The sequence below is a fragment of the Myodes glareolus genome, chromosome 9 (assembly GCF_982192425.1).
Source record: "Myodes glareolus chromosome 9, mMyoGla1.1, whole genome shotgun sequence".
Taxonomy (NCBI): domain Eukaryota; kingdom Metazoa; phylum Chordata; class Mammalia; order Rodentia; family Cricetidae; genus Myodes; species Myodes glareolus.
Window position 1 is genome coordinate 35,570,965 of NC_142034.1, and position 23,594 is coordinate 35,594,558.

At 44.1% G+C, this 23,594-nt stretch overlaps 2 protein-coding genes across 2 annotated transcripts in view; both read left to right on the forward strand.

Moving 5' to 3' along the window:
• Window positions 1-955: 955 nt before the first annotated feature.
• Smg8 (SMG8 nonsense mediated mRNA decay factor) lies at window positions 956-8,555 on the forward strand. The gene is made up of 4 exons (XM_048446786.3): window positions 956-2,744; window positions 4,372-4,517; window positions 6,085-6,957; window positions 8,145-8,555. Exons 1-4 carry the CDS (start codon window positions 986-988, stop codon window positions 8,340-8,342), a joined length of 2,976 nt encoding a protein of 991 aa, XP_048302743.2. The 5' UTR covers window positions 956-985; the 3' UTR covers window positions 8,343-8,555.
• Window positions 8,556-11,507: 2,952 nt separating this feature from the next.
• Gdpd1 (glycerophosphodiester phosphodiesterase domain containing 1) overlaps window positions 11,508-23,594 on the forward strand; it is a 33,884-nt gene continuing 21,797 nt past the window's right edge. The window contains exons 1-2 of the mRNA XM_048446785.3: window positions 11,508-11,787; window positions 19,596-19,638. Of these exons, the coding sequence (XP_048302742.2) occupies window positions 11,646-11,787; window positions 19,596-19,638 (185 nt within the window). The 5' untranslated portion in view covers window positions 11,508-11,645. The remainder of the gene's footprint in view (window positions 11,788-19,595; window positions 19,639-23,594) is intronic.

Sequence of the window (23,594 nt, forward strand, 5' to 3'; positions counted from 1 at the left end):
GCCTTTAATCCCTACAATGGGGTGGCAGAGTCAGGGGGATCTCTGACTGCAAGTACCTGGTCCTCGGTACAAATACTCTGGAATGCCGGAAGCATCAGATTCTCCAGAAGCTGGAGTTTCCAGCCATGGGTACTGCAAGATGAGAGCTCCTCTCTGCCAGCGCAGTGATCTCAATTACTGATGCATTACTTGAACTCAAGGCAATCCTCCTGCCTCGCCATTCTGAATGTTAGGATTACAGGGATGTGACAATATGCTTGGACCCCCCCCCATCCCTACCCCTCTCTCCTCCCTTTCTCCCCCATTTTCCCTTCATCCTTCCTCCCTCTCTTTTCCTGGTGGTGTCTGTCTCAAGCCTTTAATCCCACTTCTTGTGAGGCGGATGCTGGGGAATTTCTAAATTCGAGGCCTACACCCCGGTCTACAGAGACAGGTCCAGTACAGCCAAGGTTACACCGAGAGACTCTCTCAAACAAACAATTTAAAAACAAAAAGTGCTGCTCGGTGGTGCAGCCTGGTTTACGAAGTGAATTCCAGGGCAACATAGAGAAACTGTCTCGAAAAACAAACAAACAAACAAAAAAAGGAATCCTTGTGCCTCAGTTTCAAGAGACGGTGAGTATAAGCAACCACCCCCGCTGAGCTCTTAGAAAAATCTAACTGTTAGAAAACTGCTGGAATTTTTCTTTTGACGTATTAAAATGCAAACTGCATTCAATCTAGTTTTTGACTTCTCGATCCCTATATTCTCGAATTGAGCAAATGTAGGGCTAAGAAAAATCTTGGTAGAACACTTGAAAAGGCGGGGGGGGGGGGGGCGACGACGACAGGGGACGGACACAGTGACACACGGCACGGAACACGACACCGGAACTAAAGTGTGAGAAAAGCAGGGATTGACGTGCGGAGGTATTTCACAGTAGGACCTGGTTGGATGGGATTAGGGAGGGACCGGAAAAACACTGGAGGAAGCTCATTCTCTGTCATGGCGGGGCCGGTAAGCTTGCGAGAACTTCTCATGGGAGCGTCGGCCTGGCTGGGCTCTGAGAGTCCCGGAGGTCCCCCCGCTGAAGGCGGAGGGAATGCGGCTGGCGTGCCGGAGCCTCCGTGGAGGGAAGATGAGATCTGCGTGGTGGGAATCTTCGGCAAGACGGCTCTGCGCCTGAACTCCGAGAAGTTCTCTCTGGTGAACACTGTGTGCGACCGACAGGTTTTCCCTCTTTTTCACCACCAGGATCCTGGAGATCCCGGGCCTGTATTCAAGACGGAAACGGTCTCCGTCGGAGAAGCCGGGGGAGCCGGGGACCCGGGGGCTGCCGCCGGGGATTCACTTCGTGGAGGTATGGCTACCGCGGAAGGTAACCAAGCTGAGCCAGGTCCCCAGGACTTTAGCCTTCTGCAGGCTTACTATAACCAGGAAAGCAAAGTCCTGTATCTTATTCTCACTTCCATCTGTGACAATTCACAGCTTCTGCGTGCTTGTCGGGCTCTCCAGAGCGGAGAAGCTGGTGGCGGCCTCTCTTTACCTCATGCGGAAACACATGAGTTCTGGAAGCATCAGGAGAAGTTGCAGTGTCTCAGTCTCCTTTACCTTTTCTCTGTCTGTCATATATTGCTCCTGGTCCATCCGACTTGTTCCTTTGACATCACTTATGATCGAGTATTCAGAGCCCTGGATGGATTGAGACAGAAAGTACTACCTCTCCTTAAAACAGCCATTAAGGATTGTCCAGTTGGCAAAGACTGGAAGTTAAACTGCCGACCTTGCCCGCCTAGACTCCTTTTCCTCTTTCAACTCAATGGAGCCCTTAAAGTGGAACCCCCTCGGAGCCAAGATACAGCTCATCCAGATAAGCCCAAGAAGCATTCTCCCAAAAGAAGACTGCAGCATGCCCTGGAGGATCAGATCTACAGAATCTTCCGCAAGAGTAGAGTCTTGACGAATCAGAGTATCAACTGCCTCTTTACGGTACCTGCCAACCAAGCTTTTGTGTACATAGTCCCAGGAAGCCAGGAGGAGGACCCAGTTGGCATGTTGCTGGACCAGCTTAGGAGTCACTGTACTGTGAAGGACCCTGAATCTTTGTTGGTGCCTGCACCCCTCTCTGGACCTAGGCGTTATCAAGTGATGAGACAACACGGCAGACAACAGCTCTCCTTCCACGCCGATAGCAGCACCTCTAGTTCTTCAGGCCAGCTAGTGGATTTCACCCTTCGAGAATTCCTCTGGCAGCACGTGGAGCTGGTCCTAAGCAAAAAAGGTTTCGATGACAGTGTGGGCAGGAACCCACAGCCCTCCCATTTTGAACTTCCCACTTATCAGAAGTGGATCTCAGCAGCTACGAAACTGTATGAAGTGGCTATTGATGGGAAAGAAGAGGATTTGGGCTCACCCACTGGGGAGCTAACCTCTAAGATTTTAAGTAGTATTAAAGTCTTAGAAGGGTTTTTGGATATAGACACAAAGTTCTCAGAAAACCGGTGCCAAAAAGCTTTACCCATGGCTCACAGTGCCTACCAGTCCAACTTGCCTCATAATTACACCATGACAGTCCATAAGAATCAGCTTGCTCAGGCCCTTCGCGTATACAGTCAACACGCGCGAGGCCCGGCCTTTCACAAATACGCCATGCAATTGCATGAGGACTGCTACAAATTCTGGAGCAACGGCCATCAGCTCTGTGAAGAGAGAAGTTTGACCGACCAGCACTGTGTACACAAATTTCACTCCTTACCGAAATCAGGTAGCTACCAAGTTTCCGGCATTTCGCAACGAAAACTTGAGCTGTGCTTTTATTATTGTTGTGTGCTTGTGTGGTGTATGTTAATGGGAGTGCACCTGTGGAGGTGGGGGGCAATGTACTTTTACATGCCAACTTTCACATGGGTTCCAAGGACCCAACCCGTATAGTTAGTGCAGAAAGCCCTTTACCTGCTGAGCCGCTCACTGGCACCTGAGCTGTGTTTTTACTCTTATTTTAAGATGATTTTTTTCTTGGTATGCATTGGGTTTTTTTTTGTTTTTTTTAATACCTATTTATTTTATTATGTATACAATATTCTGTCTGTGTGTATGCCTGAAGGCCAGAAGAGGGCACCAGACCCCATTACAAATGGTTGTGAGCCACCATGTGGTTGCTGGGAATTGAACTCATGACCTTTGGAAGAGCAGGCAATGCTCTTAACCTCTGAGCCATCTCTCCAGCCCCCGGTATTTTTGTTTCTTAAAGAGCCCTGCAGAAATTTAAGGGTAAATTCTCTTTTTAAAAATTCTTTCTTTGTTTTTGTTGTTTTGCTGCTTTTTGTTATTTATTTATTTATTTATTGCGACAGGGTTTCACTGTGTAGCCCTGGCTGTCCTTGAACTTGCTCTGTAGACCAGCTGTCCTTGAACTCAGAGATCCGCCTGCCTCTGCCTCCCAAGCGCTGGGATTAAAGGTGTGCGCCACCATTGCCCAGTATTTTATTTTTTTGAGACAAGGTCTTTATTTAGTTCTGACTGTCCTGGAACTCTGTAGGCCAAGTTGGACTTAAACTCACAGAAATCCTTCTGCTTCTGCCTTTGGAGTGTGCGTGCTACCATCTATTTTTATTTTTATAATTGCATTTTGTGTGTGTATGTGTGTGTGTTTATAGATATGTGATTGCCATGACATTCGAGTGCAGGTCAGTTCCCTCCTACCACGTGGGTCCTGGGGATGGATCTCAGATGCCAGATGAGCCATCTTGCCAGCTCCAGCCTTAAATTTTATCTTCTACCTCTAAAAGGAAACTATCACCCATAACTATTATTTTTTGAAATTTAAAAAATGAATTCTAGTGAGTTGGTAGATAATAAATATTAAGAAGCATGAAGTTTCATGAAGTGTGTTTACCCTTCATCTTAGAGTATTTGTTGAATTGACAGGAATATAGTGAAATGGAAAATCATCATGATGTTACATGGAAGGAAAAAGTCACTGAGAAATTCAACGTATTTATTTATTTATTTTTGAGACAGGGTCTCCCTGTAGACCAGCCTGGCCTTGAACTCTTAAAGATTCTTCTGCCTCTGCCTCCAGATTGCCCCACCACTCTGGCTAGTTCAACCTTTTTAGGGTGAAGATGGGGTGTAGCTAGGAGACAGCGCATAAATGCATTGCATTTATGAGTGAGGTACCTAGTCTCATCCTCTGCACTGAAAAGGGGGGTAAAACTTAAAGTTTGTGTGTTTAATCAAGATTTTTGTTTGTTTGCTTCTTTGTGTGTGTGTGTATTTTAATTGCCAGAGAACTATCTAGAGAACTTGGGAAGTTGACTGTTGTAAAACACAAAGTAAAGTCGGCTCTGTATTGTCTTTGTGAGATTTATAATGACAGTTGCATCTTCCAGGAGAAAAACCAGAGGCGGATAGAAACCCACCTGTGCTCTACCACAATAGCCGAGCCCGCTCCACCGGAGCCTGCAACTGCGGAAGGAAGCAGGCACCTCGAGATGACCCCTTTGACATCAAGGCCGCTAACTATGACTTTTACCAGGTAGACTCTGAAACTCTGAAGCTCTATTTGCTACTGAATATTATCCAAGTAAAAGTACATATTCAGAAGCAGAACACTTAGAAAAGCCAATGTAACTGCAGTGGTATAGAAACAAGGGCAAGTTTGTGACATGCACTTCTTGATTTTTTTTTTCTTAACCATACTTTATGCATATATATTTAGTATTTAAACTATTAAAATGATACACTTAGAGGTTTTTAAAAAGATTTATTGTCACTCATTTATTTGAAAAGAGGCTTCTTAAAATTTATTTATTTATTTATTTTTGGGACAGGGTCTCTTTATGTAGTTCTGGCCGTCCTGGAGCTTACAGTGTAGATCAGGCGGGTCTCTAACAGAGATCTTCCTGCCTTTGCCTCCCAAGTGCTGGAATTAAAAGCATGAGTCACTGTGTCTGACTTGGAAAGAAGTCTTTATTATCCATCTCAAAAATATCCATTATCACAATTTTATTTGTTACTCCTTTTACTGAAATATCTCATCAGTAATATTTTTATTTCAGTATATATGTGTGTGCATGTGAATGTATGTTGTGTTACATACCTATGGACCCACTTGAACTTGAATTACTTATTTTGTCTGAGTGTTTTGCCTGCATGTGCCTGCGTGCACCACACATGTACCTACTGAATTCAGAAGAAGACATGGATCCCCTGGGACTGGAGTTAAGGTTGTGAGCCACCATGTGGGGGTTGGGAATCAATGAATCCTCTACAAGAACAACAGGCGCTTTTACCCACTGACCCACCTCTCTAATCTCCATTGATACGGTTTTAAACAGAAGTGAAAAGGGAAGATTTCGGGTCATAAAACCACTTCCCAAAGCCAAGTGGTGGCACATGCCTTTAATCTCAGCACTTGAGAGGCAGAGGCAGATGGAACTCTGAGTTTTAGGCCAGTTTGGTCTACAGAGTGAGTTCCAAGACAGCCAGGGATACACAGAAAAACCCTGTCTCAAAAAATAAAACAAATAAAAAGCGACTTCCCCAAAACAATTTTTTAAATCACCTTTTTTAATCAGTGGGTCAATGCAGTAAATGTGTTCAGTGACTCTGTCTATTTCTTATCACACTAATGGTCACTGGGATTAAAAACAGAGGCGTCCCTCAAAGGAATAACTCATACTGGATTCTTTTGGAATACAAAAGTAGTCCTTGCTACTTCAGTATCCAGAAAATTGAATTCACATATCCACTGACAAAGGAAGAGACAAAAAACTTCATGGTCTTTGCTAATACATTGATTGCTAATCCTGCTTGTTAGAATAAAGTGTGTGTTGTTACATTTATTTTGAGACAGACTAGCTCAGGATGGTCTGGAACTTGTTGTGTGACCCAGGCTAGCTAACTTTCTGTTCTGCTTCACTCAGCCTGCCCTCCCAAAACTGTGTTATAGGCAAGCACTACCCTTCTCTGCTCAGTAACATGTTTATTTTGTTTGTTTGGTTTTTGCTTTGTTTTTGTTTTTTGTTTTTACTTACTTAAGCATACAAATAAGAACATATTATTTGAAATAAAAAGTTTCCACATCTTTTTTCTCCTTATAGCTTCTGGAAGAAAAGTGTTGTGGAAAATTGGACCATATCAATTTCCCTGTATTTGAGCCAAGTACTCCAGATCCTGCTCCTGCCAAAAATGAACCGTCTCCTGCCCCGCCTGACTCAGATGCCGAGAAACTTAAAGAGAAAGAACCTCAAACCCAAGGAGAGAGCACAAGCCTGAGTTTAGCTTTGAGCTTGGGCCAGTCAACAGATAGCCTGGGTACCTATCCAGCTGACCCACAAGCCGGAGGAGACAATCCAGAAGTTCACGGTCAAGGAGAAGTAAAATCTGACAAGAGGCCAAACTTGGTTGATCGGCAGGCATCCACAGTTGAATATCTCCCAGGCATGCTACATTCAAATTGCCCAAAAGGTCTGTTACCCAAATTCTCTAGCTGGTCTTTGGTTAAACTAGGCCCAGCCAAGTCTTACAACTTTCATACAGGTTTGGACCAACAGGGCTTCGTTCCAGGAACAAACTATCTTATGCCTTGGGACATTGTCATCAGGACTAGAGCTGAAGATGAAGGAGACTTAGACACAAATTCCTGGCCTGCTCCAAATAAAGCTATTCCTGGAAAGAGAAGTGCGGTTGTCGTGGGGCGAGGACGGCGGCGGGATGACATAGCGAGAGCCTTTGTTGGCTTTGAGTATGAAGACTCTCGAGGTCGGAGATTCATGTGCTCAGGGCCTGACAAAGTAATGAAGGTGATGGGAAGTGGACCAAAGGAATCAGCTTTAAAAGCCCTAAACAGTGATATGCCCCTGTACATTCTGTCCTCGTCTCAGGGCAGAGGGCTCAAACCACATTATGCCCAACTTATGAGGCTTTTTGTTGTGGTTCCTGATGCTCCTTTGCAGATAATACTGATGCCACAGGTAAGAAATCAAACCCTTCCCCTAAACAAGCAAAACAGTACTTTTCCAGGAGTTGTCTTTATGGGACAAATCATGTAGCCCATTTGACTTGGAATTAGATGTGTAGTTTTTAATGACCTTGAACTTCTGATCCTCTTGTCTCTACCTCTCAAGTGCTGGGATTTTAGGTGTGTACCTTTTTCTTTACTAACCGTGCTGCATCCCAAGCCCATGATGCTTATTTAGATTAATGTTTGTTGAGAGTCTCCTATGCTCCAGACCGTCTGGAAACTCACTACGTAGTTAAGGATAGCCCTGAACTTCTTATTCTCTTATCCCTCCCTCAGTGCCAGGATGGCAGGGTACACACCCACACCTAGTTTAAGCAGTTCTATGGCTTTAGTGAAGGTTCTGTGCATGCTAGGCAATCACTGTACCAACAGAGCTATATCCCAAGCCCTTTGTTCTGATCATTTTTATTTATTAATTTATTATTTTTATTTATTTATTTAGAGACAAGCTTTCTCTCTGTAGCCCTGGTTGTCCTGGAACCCAAATCGTAGACTAGGCTGACCTAGAACTCAGAATTCTACCACCAGATGTGCTCTAGCACTGAATGGTCTTCCAACCCCATGTCCACTTGAATATTTTTGTTTACATTTATTTATTTATCTGTCTCTATTAATTTGTGGTTTGTGTGCATACTGCTATGCTAGGCCAACCCTCTACCCACTAAGTTACGTTTCTAGTACCTAATTTCTTTTAAATCCAAGATCTTTATCGATTTAACTATGACAACCATTAGTAAGAATTTAGTTTAACCCTAGTTTTCCCAACATCTGCTGATTTAGAAGTGCAGTCAAACAAAACAAAACAAAAATACAAGCTAGGTGAGGTGACTCATGCCTTTAATCCCAGTACTTGGGAGGCAGAGACAGGCAGATCTCCATGAGTTCGAGGTCAGCCTGGTTTACAAAGTGAGTTCCACGACAGTCTCTGAAGCTACAGAGAAACCCTGTTTTGACACACACACACACACCCCGACAAAAAAGAGAGCAGAGGGAATAAGACACCAAGGGGATTAGGTGAAGACCCAGGAAAGTGCAGCAGCGTCTGCCTTCATGTTCAGTGTGGCCCATTGTTCACTTATCTTCCAGGTGTTTCTTATTGAGAAATCCAAAAGTAATTCTGTTGCCTGTGTTTTTCAGGTTCAACCAGGTCCACCACCATGTCCAGTCTTTTACCCAGAAAAACAAGAAATCACTCTCCCACCCGATGGCCTTTGGGTTCTGAGATTTCCTTATGCGTATGTGACTGAGAGGGGACCTTGTTTTCCTCCTAAGGAGAATGTGCAGCTAATGAGCTACAAGGTGCTCCGGGGAGTCCTGAAAGCAGTGACACAATAAGTTTCCCGCCATCCAGTCCCAGGCTGGAGCTGATGTTTGTCTTGTTTTAATGTGTGTGAGATTTTGTTTTTAAATGTGTGTTGTGTGTTTTTCCAAAACCAAGATGTGTTTTGGTTAGAAGTATTCAATAGTATTTGGACAATAATTGTTCCATTATTTCATTATGTTGATATTTATTGTAAAATCAATAAAAGGTTTTTGTTCTAGAAAAAAGGATACAAAGTGTATAGTTGATATATCTGTTTTGTTTCATTGTCCATGATATAAGGCATATTTTTCATCATAATTTAGTGTTACATCTTTCTGATAAAATGATGTGTCAGTTGGGATATTCCTTATATTCCTCTCTCTCTCTCTCTCTCTCTCTCTCTCTCTCTCTCTCTCTCTCCTCTCTCTTTTCTTTTTTAGTTTTTTGAGACAGGGTTTAGTCCTGGCTGTCCTGGAACTCACTCTGTAGACCAGGCAGGCTTCAAACTCATATATCATCTTCCTCTGCTTCTAGAGTTCTGGGATTAAAGGTGTGTACCACTATACCTGACCTATTTATTTATTATATATAAGAGTGTTTTGCCTGCCTGTATGTATATATACTACATGCATGCATGGTGCCCACTGAGGTCAGAAGAAGACATTGAATATCTTGGAAGTGAACCCAGATCCTCTGTAAGAAAAAGTACTCTTAAACCAGGTAGTGGTGGGCCGGCCACATTTTTAATCCTAGCACTTGGGAGGCAGAGGCAAGTGGATATATGCGAGGCCAGCCTGGTCTACAGAGCAAGTTCCAAGACAGCCAGAGCTATTACACAGAGAAACCCTGTCTTGAAAAACAACACAAGTGTTCTTAATGGGCAGTGTTGGTGCATGCCTTTTAATTTCAGCACTTGAGAGGCAGAGGCAGGCAGATCTCCCAAATTGGAGGCCAGCCTCAAACAACACCAAGTGTTCTTACTGATTGAGCCATTCCTCTAGTCCCTGGCCTTAAACTCTCAACACTCCTGATTTAGCCTGTCTAATACTGGGATTGCAAGTGTATGCTAACAAAAACTTTTTTCAGTACTATGCACTGAACCTCAGGTCTCATGCATACCACTGAGTTATATCGCTATTCCTATTTGTTCTTTATATTTGGAGACAGTACCTAGCTGGGGCTAGCTTTGAATTTATTCTGTAGCCCAGGCAGGCCTAGAACTTCAAATCCTTGTGCCTCAGCCTCCGGAGTAGCTGGGATTACAGGCCTGCACCCTCAGGCTTGGCATAAATATTCTTTAATTAAATACCTATTCTATGAAATGATTTGCTAAGTGTTTAAATCTTACCAATCTACAGTAACTTTTCCCAACATACCACCATATCAACAATTGTGGCTATGCCATCCATTAGATCAATACAAAATAAGTTGGAGATCCAAAGTAGTGTAATTGATTCTATTTTCCCAGATACATTTTAAATACCATACAAACACAATTAGAGATTTTAGTCTTAATGTATGTGAAATACAGTGTTTATCACATTTCCAAAAGCTGTTTCCTAACCCAGCAAGATGGCTTAGTAGGAAAAGGAGCTGCCACCTCAGGTCCCCCATGGTGGAAGGACAGAACTAGCTCCCATAGCATAAAAAAAAACAATGAGCCAGGTGGTAGTGGTGCATGCCATTAATCCCAGCACTCAGGAGACAGAGGCAGGTGGATCTCTGTGAGTTCGAAGCCAGTCTGGTCTACAATAGCTAGTTTCAGGACAGGCTCCAAAGCTACAGAGAAACCCAGTCTCGAAAAACCAAAAATAAGTAAATAAATAAAAATAAACGATGAGAGGGCTGGAGAGATGGCTCAGCGGTTAAGAGCATTGCCTGCTCTTCCAAAGGTTCTGAGTTCAATTCCCAGCAACCACATGGTGGCTCACAACCATCTGTAATGAGGTCTGGTGCCCTCTTCTGGCCTTCAGACATACACGCAGACAGAATATTGTATACATAATAAATAAATAAATATTTTTAAAAAATAAATAAAAAGTAAACGATGAGATCAGCTGCAGCAGCCCTTGCCTGCAGTTCCAGCCAATCAGGAAGGAGGATGAAGCAAGACAACTATTTGGCCATAAGAGTTTGAAGCCAGCCTGAGCTAAACAAGGTGGTGAATCAGTATGTTGTTGCTGGTTGTTTCGTACTGAGAATCAAACCTCTGGTTTTGAGGGGTTTGTATTTGGAAGGCTGATACACGTGGATTTCCTGGTCTTGGTGAGTTCAGGTCAGTTAAGGGTACATAGTGAGACCCTGTCTCCAAAAATAAATAGTAAATAACCCCAATACTTGAAAGGCAGAGGCAAACTGAACCCTGTGAATCTGAGGCTAGCACGGTCTACACAGTGAGACCTTATCTCAAGAAACAAACCCAAGGCCTTGAACCTGCTAGGAAAGTGCTCTACCACTGGGCCACAGCTACAGCCTCTTGTGATGTGATTATTTCCTTTGCATGAACTAAGATCCACAGCAGGGCATGCCTATAATCTCAGCACTCTGGAGGCTGAGGTGGAGAATAGGGAGTTCAAAGTTCTCTCCTCTACCTCATGGTCAAATCTAGACTGGGCTAAGAAAGAAAGACCGTACCCACCTCACAAAACCAACATCCTATCCCCTTAAAACGTGATTCCTAGTGTTTTCCAAGTTTGTAATGTGTGAGGTGAAAAGGGGAAATAGAAAATTTATTTGCCAGCCTTTTTAGGAGACGATTTCGTTGCCAGTCTCTTTATTTTGTGCTGGAACTTGAACCGGTACGCTTTACTAATTGGGCTACGCCTTCCAGTCCCAAGCTTCTTAAACAAACCGTTGAGAACATTTCTCGAGTACGTAACGAATTCGAGGCATTGGGAACAATTCTTCGCATTTCCTAGAGAAGGAGGCTAGGACTTGCCCTGGAATCCTCCTTTGATGTACACTTCCCAATCACGTCAGATTTTTCCTGAAGGCTATCTCGCTTGAGGGATGCCAAAACAAAAACGAAACAAATAAAGACACTGGCAAGTGCCCAACCTCTTGCCTCAGAACCTTCTTAGAATCACTTAGGCGCAGGACACACGTTCAGTGGGACGCCGAACGCTCCCTGCCGCAGCGCGCCTGCGTATCGGAGCCCCTTTGTTGCTCCCGCACCGGGGTCGGGTTGCGCCTGCGTGGTGAGCCCGCACGAACAAGTGCGCTGCGCCGAGGGCGCCGGCTGGGGGCGAGCAGACCTCGAGCAGCCTCCGGCGCCGCATCCGTTGCCACCGCCGCAGCGCAGTGGGGTTCAGAGGCCCAGAAGGTGGTGACCGAGGATGTCGTCCACCGCAGCGTTTTGCCTTCTCTCTACCCTGGGAGGGTATTTGGTCACGTCGTTCTTGTTGCTTAAATACCCAACGTTGTTGCACCAGAAAAAGAAGCAGCGATTCCTCAGTAGGCACATCTCTCACCGCGGAGGTGAGAGGGGTCCCCAGAACCCGATGGCGGAGATGGGGGTGGCTTCCTTGCAGGAGGTAGAGGGTGGGAGTGTCGGAGAGACCGAGGAAGGATGGGCTCCAGTGACTGGAGGGCTTCCTCAGATGAGTCGTCCCGAGGGGAAGGAAAGGGTCTCGTGTTCCAGTTCTGGTGGGAGTCTTCGGGGAGCAAGGGTGGCAGGGCTTCCGTGAGAAGGTGAAGTGCAGGATGAGAACGAGAAGTGGGGCGTTTCTCAGCCCAAGGAAGGACCCTTCTTGGCAGCCAGGCACAAAGCCGGTGCAGATCCAGGAGACACCCGCAGGGGGAACCAGGAACGGAACAGACTGCTTGGAACAAGCTGGTGGCTGAGTCCGTGGGGAAGAGCTTGGGCTCAGGCAAGGCTGAGGATCCGCTAGTCACCTGAAGGGAGCCGAGAAGCAAGCGGTGCCTAGCGACCTGGCCCACCCTCCACGCATTTGTAATTGAACTCTGGAGAGAAATGTCTCTAAACCAGGGACTTTTCCAAGGTCACAGTTAGAGCTTGGACTAAATTAAGACAAGGAATTTGGAGGATTCTGGTTCCGAGGACTCCAAACCTAGTACCTGCTTTCTTTTTTGTTTGGTTGGTTGTTTTAAATTTTGAACAGCACCATTTACCCCAGCAATGGCTCGTGGTTTCTAAAAGACTAAAACATTATTTCGCTTATTAGTATTATCTTTTAAAAGATGATAAGGTTACCTTGCAGAAGTATATTGCTATAAGGATCAAGGGGAGTTCCTTCAAGAGCCATGTCTTTGCTTCTTCGTTACTTTTAATAATGTGACTTCATTACATCTTAATAATAATATATAAAATATAAAATTGTTTCAGGTGTTTTACAATTTTGTTTTAGGGCGAATGTGACACCAGGTTAAAATAGGTTGAAATGGAGCTGATGGTGGTGGTGGCACTTAGGAGGCAGAAGCAGGTGGATCTCTTAGTTCAAGCCAGATCAGCTGGAGTGAGTTCCTTGTCAGCCAGGGCAAGACAAGAGAGACCCTGTCTCAAAAAACAAAATCAAAACAAAAAAAATTCGTACAGTTTAATGGTAAATTCTATAGTCTAAAATTTGATGTTGTAGCATGATTTTTGTTTTTAGAGTTTCCAAAGATGGGTCTTGCTGGCTGGCCTGCAAGTCGCTATGTAGACCAGGTTGGTCTGGAACTCTGCCTCTGCCTTCCCAGAGCTAGGTTTAGTAAAGGTGTGGGACCATGACTCTTATTATGACAAATGCGGCATAGAAATGAATTATCATTCTTTTGTATAGTTTTGTCAGTTCAACACAGTTTCCCACTTTTGTTTTTAAAGACAGGGTTGGTTTTTGTTGTTGTTGTTGTTGTTGTTGTTTCCCTGTCTTGGAACTAACTTCGTAGAGCAGGGTGGCCTTGACTGCCTGCCTCTGCCTCCCAGTGCTGGGATCAAAGGCATGTGCTGTCATGCCTAGCTGGTGGTGACTGGTGTGTTTTCTAGCACTAGAGCACATGCATAGAGGTCAGAGGACACTATCAGATGTTGGTCCTTGTCTTTACCTTGTTTGAAATGGAGCCTCTTGTTGTTCATAGCTGAACTCACTAGGAAACTTGAGTTGGGGCTTGAAGCTTCTTCCTGAACGTACCATCCAGCAATAGGGGAACTGGGATTACACACCAGATGCTGGTTCTACTGATTCCAGTTTATGCATGGGTTCTGGGTTCTACTACTTCTGGCTTTTGGGTGGGTTCTGGGTTCTACTGCTCTGGCCTGTGCATGGGTTCTGGGGATCTGAAGCAAACAATTTACCCACTGTGCTCGCTATCCAGCTCAGTCCTTGCCCTTTTGTTGTTGTTTTTAAATAGTCTTACTGTATCTAGCTCAGGCTGGCTTTGAACAGAATGGCTCTGAATTTGAGATACTCCTGCCTCAGCTTCCTGAGTGCTGCCATCACAGGTATTTGTCACCCCAATCTTCCTTTTGAAGGTTATTATTATTATTTTAGTTTATTTAAGGTTTTTTGTTGTTTTGGTTTGGTTTGGTTTGGTTTTTGAGACAGGGTTTCTCTGTGTAGCCGTAGCTGTCCTGGAACTCGCTCTGTAGACCAGGCTGGCCTCAATCTCACAGAGCCTGCCTCTGTCTCCTGAGTGCTGGGATTAAAGGCATGCCACCATCACGTGGCTTGAAGATTATTTTCTTGTGTGTGGCTGAAGCTGCAGTTTTTCATTGGTTTTATAAACAGTGCACTATCACACTATATGCCATATATATGAGGATATTAATGATGATATAATGGTGGCCAGACAAAAACTCCAAGGAAAGTAAACATCAATTCATATACAAACATCTGAAAGTTTGTAGAAGGAGCTGAACCACTATTGCTTTCCTTCACAGCACTTAAATCTTGATCACAGGCAGGGAGATGGGCAGAGACATCTGCTGCCAGGCAGTTCAATCTGAGGGACCCAACATGGTAGGAGAGGACAGCTGAGTCCCAGTTTTTCTGACTTCCATGCATATGTGTACACATGCATAAAATAAGTAAATGTTTAAAAACATCTTATTCAGGAGATAGAGAGTTCAGTTCTGAGCTCTGGCTGCTCTTCCAGAGGACCTGGGTTCAATACCAGAACCCATATGGTAGCTCACAACTGTCTATAACTCCAGTTCCAGGGGTTCTGACACCAATGCACATTAAAAAAAAGATTAAAAAAAGTTTTTAAAAATCTTATGTTAAGATGCAAAATGCAATGTTTCCTTTCATTATCCTATCAAAGATGAACTGATCCAAAGTAATTAGGAAATACTACATAAAGGAGGAAAATTAATATAAACTGAAAACACAGGGGACTGGTAGATTACTCAGTTGGTAAGAGGACCCAAGTTTGAGTCCCAGAACCTGTGTAGAAGAAGCCAGGAGCCATGGTGTATGTACATGTATTCCCAGTGCTGAAGAGGTGAAGACAGTTCCTTTGGACTCTGGCCAGTTAGTATAGTCTTTGTGATGAGTGTTAGGGGATATTTCGTGTACTCTGGCACTCCTGAGATTGCCAATAAAGAGAGTAGAGCTAGCTACTAGCCGACCCAAATAGCCATAGAGGTTTTAGAGAACTGAGAATATATAGAAAGACATGAGAAGTAGTAGGGAGGGGTTTGGAAAGATTCATGGCCCTTTTGGATCAAGGAAGGAGAGAGAAGGGAGGCTACTGGCTGTTTCTCTGATCTATCAGGTTCTTACCCCAATGTCTGACTCCTGAAATTTTATGGGTAAAGAATAATTAGATAAATACTTCATCTGGCATCCCGTATTGGGCGCCATATATGGTTGTGCTTTCTCATGGGGACCACCCGCCTCTTAATATAGCACGCCCAACTTCCCTCCTCTTTCTATCTCTTCCCAGAAACACTGTCTGTCCTCTCCTTCCTAGCTGTTGGCCATTTAGCTCTTTATTACACCACTCACAGCAACACATCTTCACACAGTACACAAATATCCCACAACAGATGAGCTCCAGGCTTATGAGATATTCTATCTCCAAAAAAAGTGTTAGCACTAGAAATGACACTTAAAGTTTTCCTCCAAACGTAAACACTCATACATACACACAAAAAAAAGTATACAGTGGAACTATAAAATAAAATGAATAGGTTAGTCCTAGCACTGGAAAGGTAGGAAGGCTGTAAGTTTGAAATCAACCTGGTCCACATAGTGAGATGGCTGATACATAAACGTACCTGAGGCAGGAAAAACACAAGTTCAAGGTCATCCCCTAGATGTGTAGTGAGTTGGAAGCCACCTTGTGCAATGTAAGATTCCATCTCAGTAAACCTATAGTAGGACTGGTTGATGGCTTAGTAGGTAAAGATGTCAGCTGCCAAGCCAAACAACCTGAATTTGATGGATGGGACTCACATGGTAGATATGTTGGTGGTTTTTGTCACCTCGACACAAACCTAGGCGTATCTGAGAAGAAGGAATCTTAACTGAGAAAATGCCTCCATCAGATTAGCCTGTAGGCAAGTCTTTGGGTGTTTTCTTGATTAATGATTAATAAGGGAGGGCCCAGTCAATTGTAGGCAAGTGGTCCTAGATGTATGAGAGAGCAGGCTAAGCAAGCTGTGAGGGACACATAGGTAAGTAGTGTTCCACCATGGCTTCTGCTTGAGTCCCTGCCCTGCCCTCCTTCAGTGATGGACTGTGACCTAGAAGTGTCAGCTGACACAACCCCTTGGGTGGCAATGGTCTTTATCATAGACAAACAAGGTGTCTGTGGCCTGCATGTGCACATTGTGGCGTGTGTACTCCCAGCACACTCAACATGAAGTATGTAATGTCTAAGGACAGTTTTGAGGAGCTGAGGAATTGGCACTTGCCTAACATACACAAGGACCCACGTTCCATCCCCAGACCCATGTAAACCAGCAATGGTGGTGGCACATGCTGTACATGTTTCCACATGCTGAAATGTGGACACAGAAGGATCAGAGTCACCCTCAGCTGCATAGTGAGTTCAGCCCTAACTGGCAATGCACGAGACCCTGCCTCAAAACCGCAGGGAAGAGAAGGTATTTTGTGTGTAGAATTGTTTGATTGTAGATCCGGAAACTGTAGTTACTTCTTAGGAGAAACAAAAAATTAATTAGGCTGTTTCTGTGAGTCACATGATGATTATTTGAGAGAAAGTGAATTCAAGCCAGTTCACGAGGGAGGACCTACCACTAAATAATTCCTTGGAGAGGAACACTGTGTTTCTTAATTAGTCCCTCGGGAACTCTGCAGGCTTCACCAGGTGCATCTCAGTAATCTGCAGTAGTCCCTGAGGAATCTACTTCCTAGTTTTACAGCAAATGGAAGAAGATGGAAATTGTTTGCCTGTAAAACTGAAAAGGAAGAGGCTATCTGGGTGCTAGCATGGCACCATAAGGTCCATGCAGCGTAGCTCACGGTAAAAAGACAGGCTCGGAAGTACCATCTATGTAGCTCGAGAGCTAATGTCTTGTTTGGGTGGTGGTATTTTGTTGTTTTGTTTTGTAGATGGGATCTTACTATGTAGTCATCTGGGCTAGCATCAATCTCACAATTCTCCATGGCTTTGTACAGCGGAGATTACAACCGTGAACTACCATGCCCTGCATTGCTATTAAAATTCCCGGGGAAGTTTAATTACCTCACAGGAGAGGAATAGTTGTTAGGATCTTAGTGAAATACAGAAAATGCTAAGTGTCCTGTCTGCCCAGGGCCTTCTGCACACTAGACAAGCTTTCTCTCCGACATATATCTCCAGGCCTCTTGACCACTTATTCAGTATTAGTGATAGCTAAGTGATTTAATCAATTAATATGGTCTTAATCTTAACACTTAAGAGGCAGGGGCAGGAAGGTCTCTGTGATTTGGAGGCCAGCCAGGAATATATAATAAAATCCTATCTTTAAAAAAAAAAAGCCAAGCGGTGGTAGCGCAAATAATTAATTCCAGCACTCAGAAGGCAGAAGCAGGTGGCTCTTTGTGAGTTTGAGGCCACACTGGTCTACAGAGTAAATTTCAGGACAGCCAGGACTGTTACACAAAGAAACCCAGTCTCAAAAAAGAAAGAAAGAAAAAGATCATTCTTGGTTACACTTTGGGATATATGAGACACTATCTCACTATCTTTTAAAAAATTAAATCTTCAGTACTCTATTATCTAAAATAACCAAAAATGGAAACATATTAAATGTCTCAGAATATAGATGTAATAAATCAAAGAGTAGTTATATAAAGAAGTCTATCATTCAGACACATTTTTAAATGGCATAAATCCATTAAAGAAATTACCCACTGGAACTCAATTTGTAGACCAGGCTGGCCTCAAACTCGGAGATCCACCTGCCCCTGTCTCCCAAGTGCTGGGACTAAAGGAGTATACTGCCACTGCCCAGATTACCCACCAGTTTTACATTTTTTAAAAAGCAAATTATAGCCAGGTGTGGTGGCAAACATCTTTGATCCTGGCACTTAGGGGTCAGAAGCGAGCAGATTTCTGTAAATTTCACAGCCAGCGTAATCTACACAGCAGGTTCTAGGACAGCCAGGGCTATGTAGAGAGACCCTGTCTAAAAATGGTTAAATGAGTCAGGCAGTGGTGGCGCACACCTTTAATCCCAGCACTCAGGAAGCAGAGGCAGGTGGATCTCTGCAGAGGCAGATAAATCTTTGTGAGTTTGAGGCCAGTCTGGTGTGCAGGGAGAGTTCCAGGACAGCCAGGGCTTTGCAGAGATACCCTGTCTCATAAAACAAAACAAAACAAAGTTATTTACTTATTTTTGGTTTTGTTGTTGTTGTTTGCTTTTTTGTTGTTGTTTTGTTTTGTTTTTGAGACAGGGTATCTGTAGTACTAGCTGTTTAGGAAATCACTATAAGACCCGGCTGACCACAAACACTGTTTCGGCCTCCTGAGTGCTGGGATTATAGGAGTGTACCACCATTCCTGGCCCTAAATGTAATAAAAAAAATTTCCAGAACTTCACAAGTCCTTGTTAGCTGAACAATGGTAGTATTATGTCTTTAATTCCATCACCAAGGAGACAGGCAAATTGAGAGTTTGAGTCCAGCCTGGGCTACATAGAGATCCTGTCAAAAAGGCCCTTGTTTATCACCGCATGTCCCCAGAAGTCATCTTGACGCACTCTTCTGGCATCTTCAGAGCATGGTCTCTGGCTTCTATGGGTTCTTATATCAGTCTGCAAGGTCAAGGCTATGTCCCTAAGACAGTGTTCACCTCATTTCCTGTGCTGATATCCTCACCAGTACTACAAAGTGTGGATAAGTAAGCCTGGGCGTGTAGCTCAGTGGTGCTGTAATGCTTGCATATCTGAGGCCTTGAAAATTGAGTTTCAGTTGCTAGTATTTCTCTCTCTACTCGGAAAGCATCAGTGGGTAAAATTGCTGTTGCTATAGCATGAATGAGAACCATGGTGCAAAATGCATTGGTAGATATTGTATTCTTCACCATCACGTACTTAGTTTGCAAAAGTTAGTATTGGGCCGGACAGTGGTAGTGCACACCTTTAATCCCAGCACTTGAGAGGCAGAGGCAGGTGGATCTCTGAGTTCGAGGCCAACCTGGTCTACAGAATGAGTTCTAGAACAGGCTCCAAAGCTACAGTGAAACCCTGTCTCAAAAAACAAAACAAACAAAAAACAAAAAAATAGACATCAAAGATCTTAAGAGGGAAATTTTTGAAGTTTTGTAAATATGGTTATCATGGGCATAAAGAAGCTCAGATGAAAGAATTGTGGGCTGAAAGCTCAACTGGATTAAGCAACAGCTCTTTTAAAGAGGGCTTTTTGTTAAGACTGTCTGACATAGCCCGGGCTGACCTTCAACTCCTGGTCTTTCTGTTTTTTACTTCCAAGTCCTGGGATTACAGACATGAGCTCCCATGCTTGGTCTGTGGTACCACAGAGTACTGGAGATTGAATCTAGGGCTTTGTAGACTTTAGGCACTCTACTAGCTGAGCTATATCTCCAGCTCATATATCATATATATCATATATCATATATATATATATCCATATAAAGGTCACATAGAGGACAGTCAAGGTCACATAGAGAAACCCTGCCTCAGGGGAAAAAAACAAACTGAAAAATAGGATTCCATCTATCTCGCCCATCACACACACACTCTCATACACTCACACACACTTACACACACACACACACACACACACACACATTTTAAAAAGGCTCATTGCTGTTCCTAGAGAAATAAAATGTTCAACGTGGCAAGTAAATGAAATTTAAACTCCTTGTTTCCACAGGTGCTGGAGAAAACCTGGAGAACACAATGGCCGCCTTCCAGCAGTAAGTACATAGGAAGGTCCCTCCTACAGCCTGTCATTGAAGTTAAGTGATGGCGAGAAGGGAGATGGTGTCTATGTGCCGCTCACTTGTGATAGCAGTTTCTATAAAATGCCTTTGTTATAGTTTGAAGTATGACACAGAGTGTTTGGCTTCTGTGTAATTGTCAAAGCAGTTTTGAGTAGCCCAAAGAGACTCTGTTTCCGGAGCTGGAAGCAGACATCGGTGACAAGGGACAGACCTGTGAGTAGTGCTAGTTGGTCTGCTGCAGAAAGAGCAGATGAGCCAACCATTTTTTGTTGTTGTTTGGTTTTTTCGAGACAAGGTTTCTCTGTAGCTTTGGTGCCTGTCCAGAGCCAACTGTGACATTGGTTGCTGGTTATGAGTAGGATTGTGTGTCTTTGTGCCCAGAGTTTCTGTTTGGCCGGAACCTGCAATCAGGGTTCTTTTTGGGATCCTCTTGTGTGCTGCTGTTATTTTTTTAGTAAGATGAGTTAAATTGTTTCTATTAATAATGGATTCATAGTTCATACAGAGGCCTTTTCAAGGCTTTGTCATAGTAGTAGAGGCTACAGGAGATGCTGGTTGGGGCCCTTGTTCTTTGTCTTGGAGCCGATGATTACCGTCAGCCTGATTTCCCATCTCTGGATAACAAAATGGGATATGAAGCAAGGTCAGTGAAAGGAGGACATTATCTATCCATACTTAATGAGAAAATAATTCTAATACAATTTTAAGCCATTTTTTTGTGATGGGCTGGGCATCTCTCTGTGTTGACCAGAGTCGTCCCATACTCCGAGGCAATATGGAAACATTTTTTATGTAACTAGGACCAATCAGGAGGGTTGGTCTGTCTGTCATGCTGGAGATTGAAGTCAGGGCTTCTTGCGTGCTAACTTGTGCTCTATGGCCCAGGTACTCCCTCAGCCCAGCGGGATTTGGTCTAAGTTCTGCTTTTTACCAGTGATATCTTCAAAGATCATTTCAGGGCTTGAGAGATGGCTCAGCAATTAACAGCACTGGTTGTTCTTCCACAGGACCCAGGTTCAATTCCCAGCACCCGCACGGCAGCTCACAATGGTCTGTAACTCCAGTTCCAGGGTTCCCAACACCCTCACGCAGACATACATGCAGGAAAAACACCATTGCACATAAAATAAAAATAAATAAATCATTAAAAAAAAGAAAAGCTGGGTAGTAGTGGCACTTGCCTTTAATCCTAGCACCCAGAGGGCAGAGAGTTCAAGGTCAACTTGGTCTACAAAATGGTTCCAGGACAGTTAGGGCTGTTACACAGAGAAACCCTGTCTTGAAAAACCAAAAAGGATACAGCCACCCCTTCATAGTGAGCATAGAACCTGAAAGTAAAGAATTGTGCCGCACGCACATGCGGAGTTTGCCAGGTCGTTGGCTGTATAAATTCTGGCGTTTTGATTTTTGAAATGGGTTCTCATAGACTAGGCTGCCCTTGAAAGGAATATGTGTCTAAACCGACTCTCCTACCTCCACCTCCTGAGCGCTAAGATTACAGGCGTGTACCACCACACCCTGCAAAGCCTGACTCGTAAGAGCCAATAAAACTAGGTTATTAAACTGGGCCACATAGGTAATTACAAAGAGGACAGTATACCTGTGGTACTTATATGAATGGTAGGAGAAGAAGTAAGTTATATCAGCAGTGCCTGAAAGCAGAGTTTGGCATAGAATCAAAATAATTAAGTTTGCCCTGGCTCTCATCTCTCGTGTGTGTGTGTGTGTGTGTGTGTGTATGTGTGTGTGTGTATACATCTCCTGTGTGGAGATTGGCAGGAGTCAGTTTCTCCTTTTTCCATGTGGCTCCCTAACTCAGTGAGCCATCTTGTCTTGTCAGTTTTCTGCTTCTTTTTGTTTGTTTTTGTTTTTGTTTTGTTTTGTTTGTTTTTCGAAGCGGGGCTCTGGTTGTCCCAGAACTCTCTGTAGACCGCTCTGCTCCTGTCTCTTCTTCCCAAGCGCTGGGATTAAAGGTGTGCACCACCACTGCCTGGCTCAAATCAATTTAACAGGATCTTTTGGAAGTTGTTTTATGTGTTTTCTGTTTTTGATTTTAGTTATGGGTTTGAGACATGCCTCAAGAATTAACAGTTAACAGCTTTTGCAGAAGACCCTCCCAGCTGCCAGCCTCGGCCTCCAGCTCCAGCTGCTTCTTCTGGCCTCACATCTGCACTCCTGTGTGCTGGGAGCCATCCCGGGCTCATCCGCGCAAGCACACAGCTGCACTCCTGTGTGCCGGGGCCACCCCGGGGTCATCTGCGCAAGCACACAGCTGCACTCCTGTGTGCCGGGGGCCACCCCCGGGTCATCTGCACAAGCAGTACATGTTCTTTCCTGCTGAGCCAGCTCTTTGGCCCTTGGAAGTTTTGTGCATTGTTTCAGTGGCATTTTTGTTGTTTTGTTTTGTTTTCCACATTATTCTTTGTGATTTGGGGAGGGGGGCAAGATCATATAACCAAGACTCATATAACCCTTACCTTGCCATGGAGCTGAAACTGGACCTGAACTCCTAGTCATCTTGTCTTTACCCCCCAAGTGCTAGGGTTGCAGATGTGCACCACCATGCCTAGCGCCTCTCTCTCTCTCTCTCTCTCTCTCTCTCTCTCTCTCTCTGTGTGTGTGTGTGTGTGTGTGTGTGTGTGTGTGTGTGTGTGTGTCTGTGTCTGTCTTCTCTTTCTCTCTGAGACAGGATCTCTCCATATAGTACTGGCTGTCCTGCAGCTCACTGTATAGACCAGGCTGGCCTTGAACTCACAGAGATCCTCCTGCCTCTTCCTCCTGAGTGGACTGCTTGGGATTAGAGATATGTGCTACCATGTCTGGCTAGTCATCTGATTTTGATCATATGCACAGATGACAAATATGAGATTCCCCTGAAAAAATTCACTTGAGGATACAGTTCTGCCTTATTGCACATGCACTCAGAGCAAGTTCCGGCTCAGTCTTCCCTGTATCCTGACGTAGCATGGATAGATTTGAATAGAAGCTGCCCAAGTTTGATGGTCATTAAGAGGAAGAGAAACTTATTCAAAGGGGATATACATGTAGCCCAGCACAAGTAGGGACTGGAGAATGTTCTACTAGGTGTGTCATTCGGAGGGGTGTGTGTGTGTGTGTGTGTGTGTGTAGCAATTTTCAGGCAAAGTACCTAGACTTCCAAATGAATTAGAAGAGTGGGCTTGCTGTGCTTCCCCTAAGCCAAGTACAGCCTGTTCACTAAACTGTTTGCTGTGTGAGCCTACCTCAACAGGTCTCACAGTGAGGCTGATCTAGAACTCACTGTATATCCTGGGTTGGACTCAAACTGGGGGCATTCACCTGCCTCAGCTTCTTCAGTGCTGGGATTTCAGGTGTGAGCTACTTTATCTAGCCTTTCCTAGTGGTTTTGCTGTTGAATGTCTGTTTGTTCACTTACTAGCCATTTGTAAATCCTTGTTAGTGAGATACCCTATTCTGTGCAAAGTCTCATCCATGATTCTTCATTGATGTGACTCTGAAACTTTGTTACATGCTCAAGTTTAGTGATTGAATTTTATCTCTAAGATTTCTACTTATTCTCATTGTTATCATTCTATGTCTTTGACAAATTCTTTTGTTCATGTATTATTTTCCAGATTCATTCATTCACTCATTCCTTTCCTCCTTCCTTTCTCTTCCCTTCCTTTTTTTTTTTTTGCTGTCCCTGAACTTCACCCACCATAGCTGAGGATGACCTTGAACTTCTTACCCTGCCACACTCCCGAGTTCTGGGATCACAGACTGCACCAGCTCACCTGGTTCTTCTCTTCCTTTACTGATGTTTCCTAGATCTCCCTCCGGTTGGAATCCATCAGTGGAGTTTTAGTTTTACTTTACACTCTGCTGTCCTCCTCCCTCCTCTCCCCAGTGCTGAGATTACAGGACTTTACCACCACACCGCCTAAGAGGAT

Bases quoted from the DNA above. Each gene is read 5' to 3' on its own strand.
- Smg8 (XM_048446786.3), top strand. From the start codon at position 986: ATGGCGGGGCCGGTAAGCTTGCGAGAACTTCTCATGGGAGCGTCGGCC. The intron at 2,745-4,371 runs GTAGCTACCAAG...TGCATCTTCCAG, and splicing joins TCACTCCTTACCGAAATCAG to GAGAAAAACCAGAGGCGGAT. The intron at 4,518-6,084 runs GTAGACTCTGAA...TTCTCCTTATAG, and splicing joins CTAACTATGACTTTTACCAG to CTTCTGGAAGAAAAGTGTTG.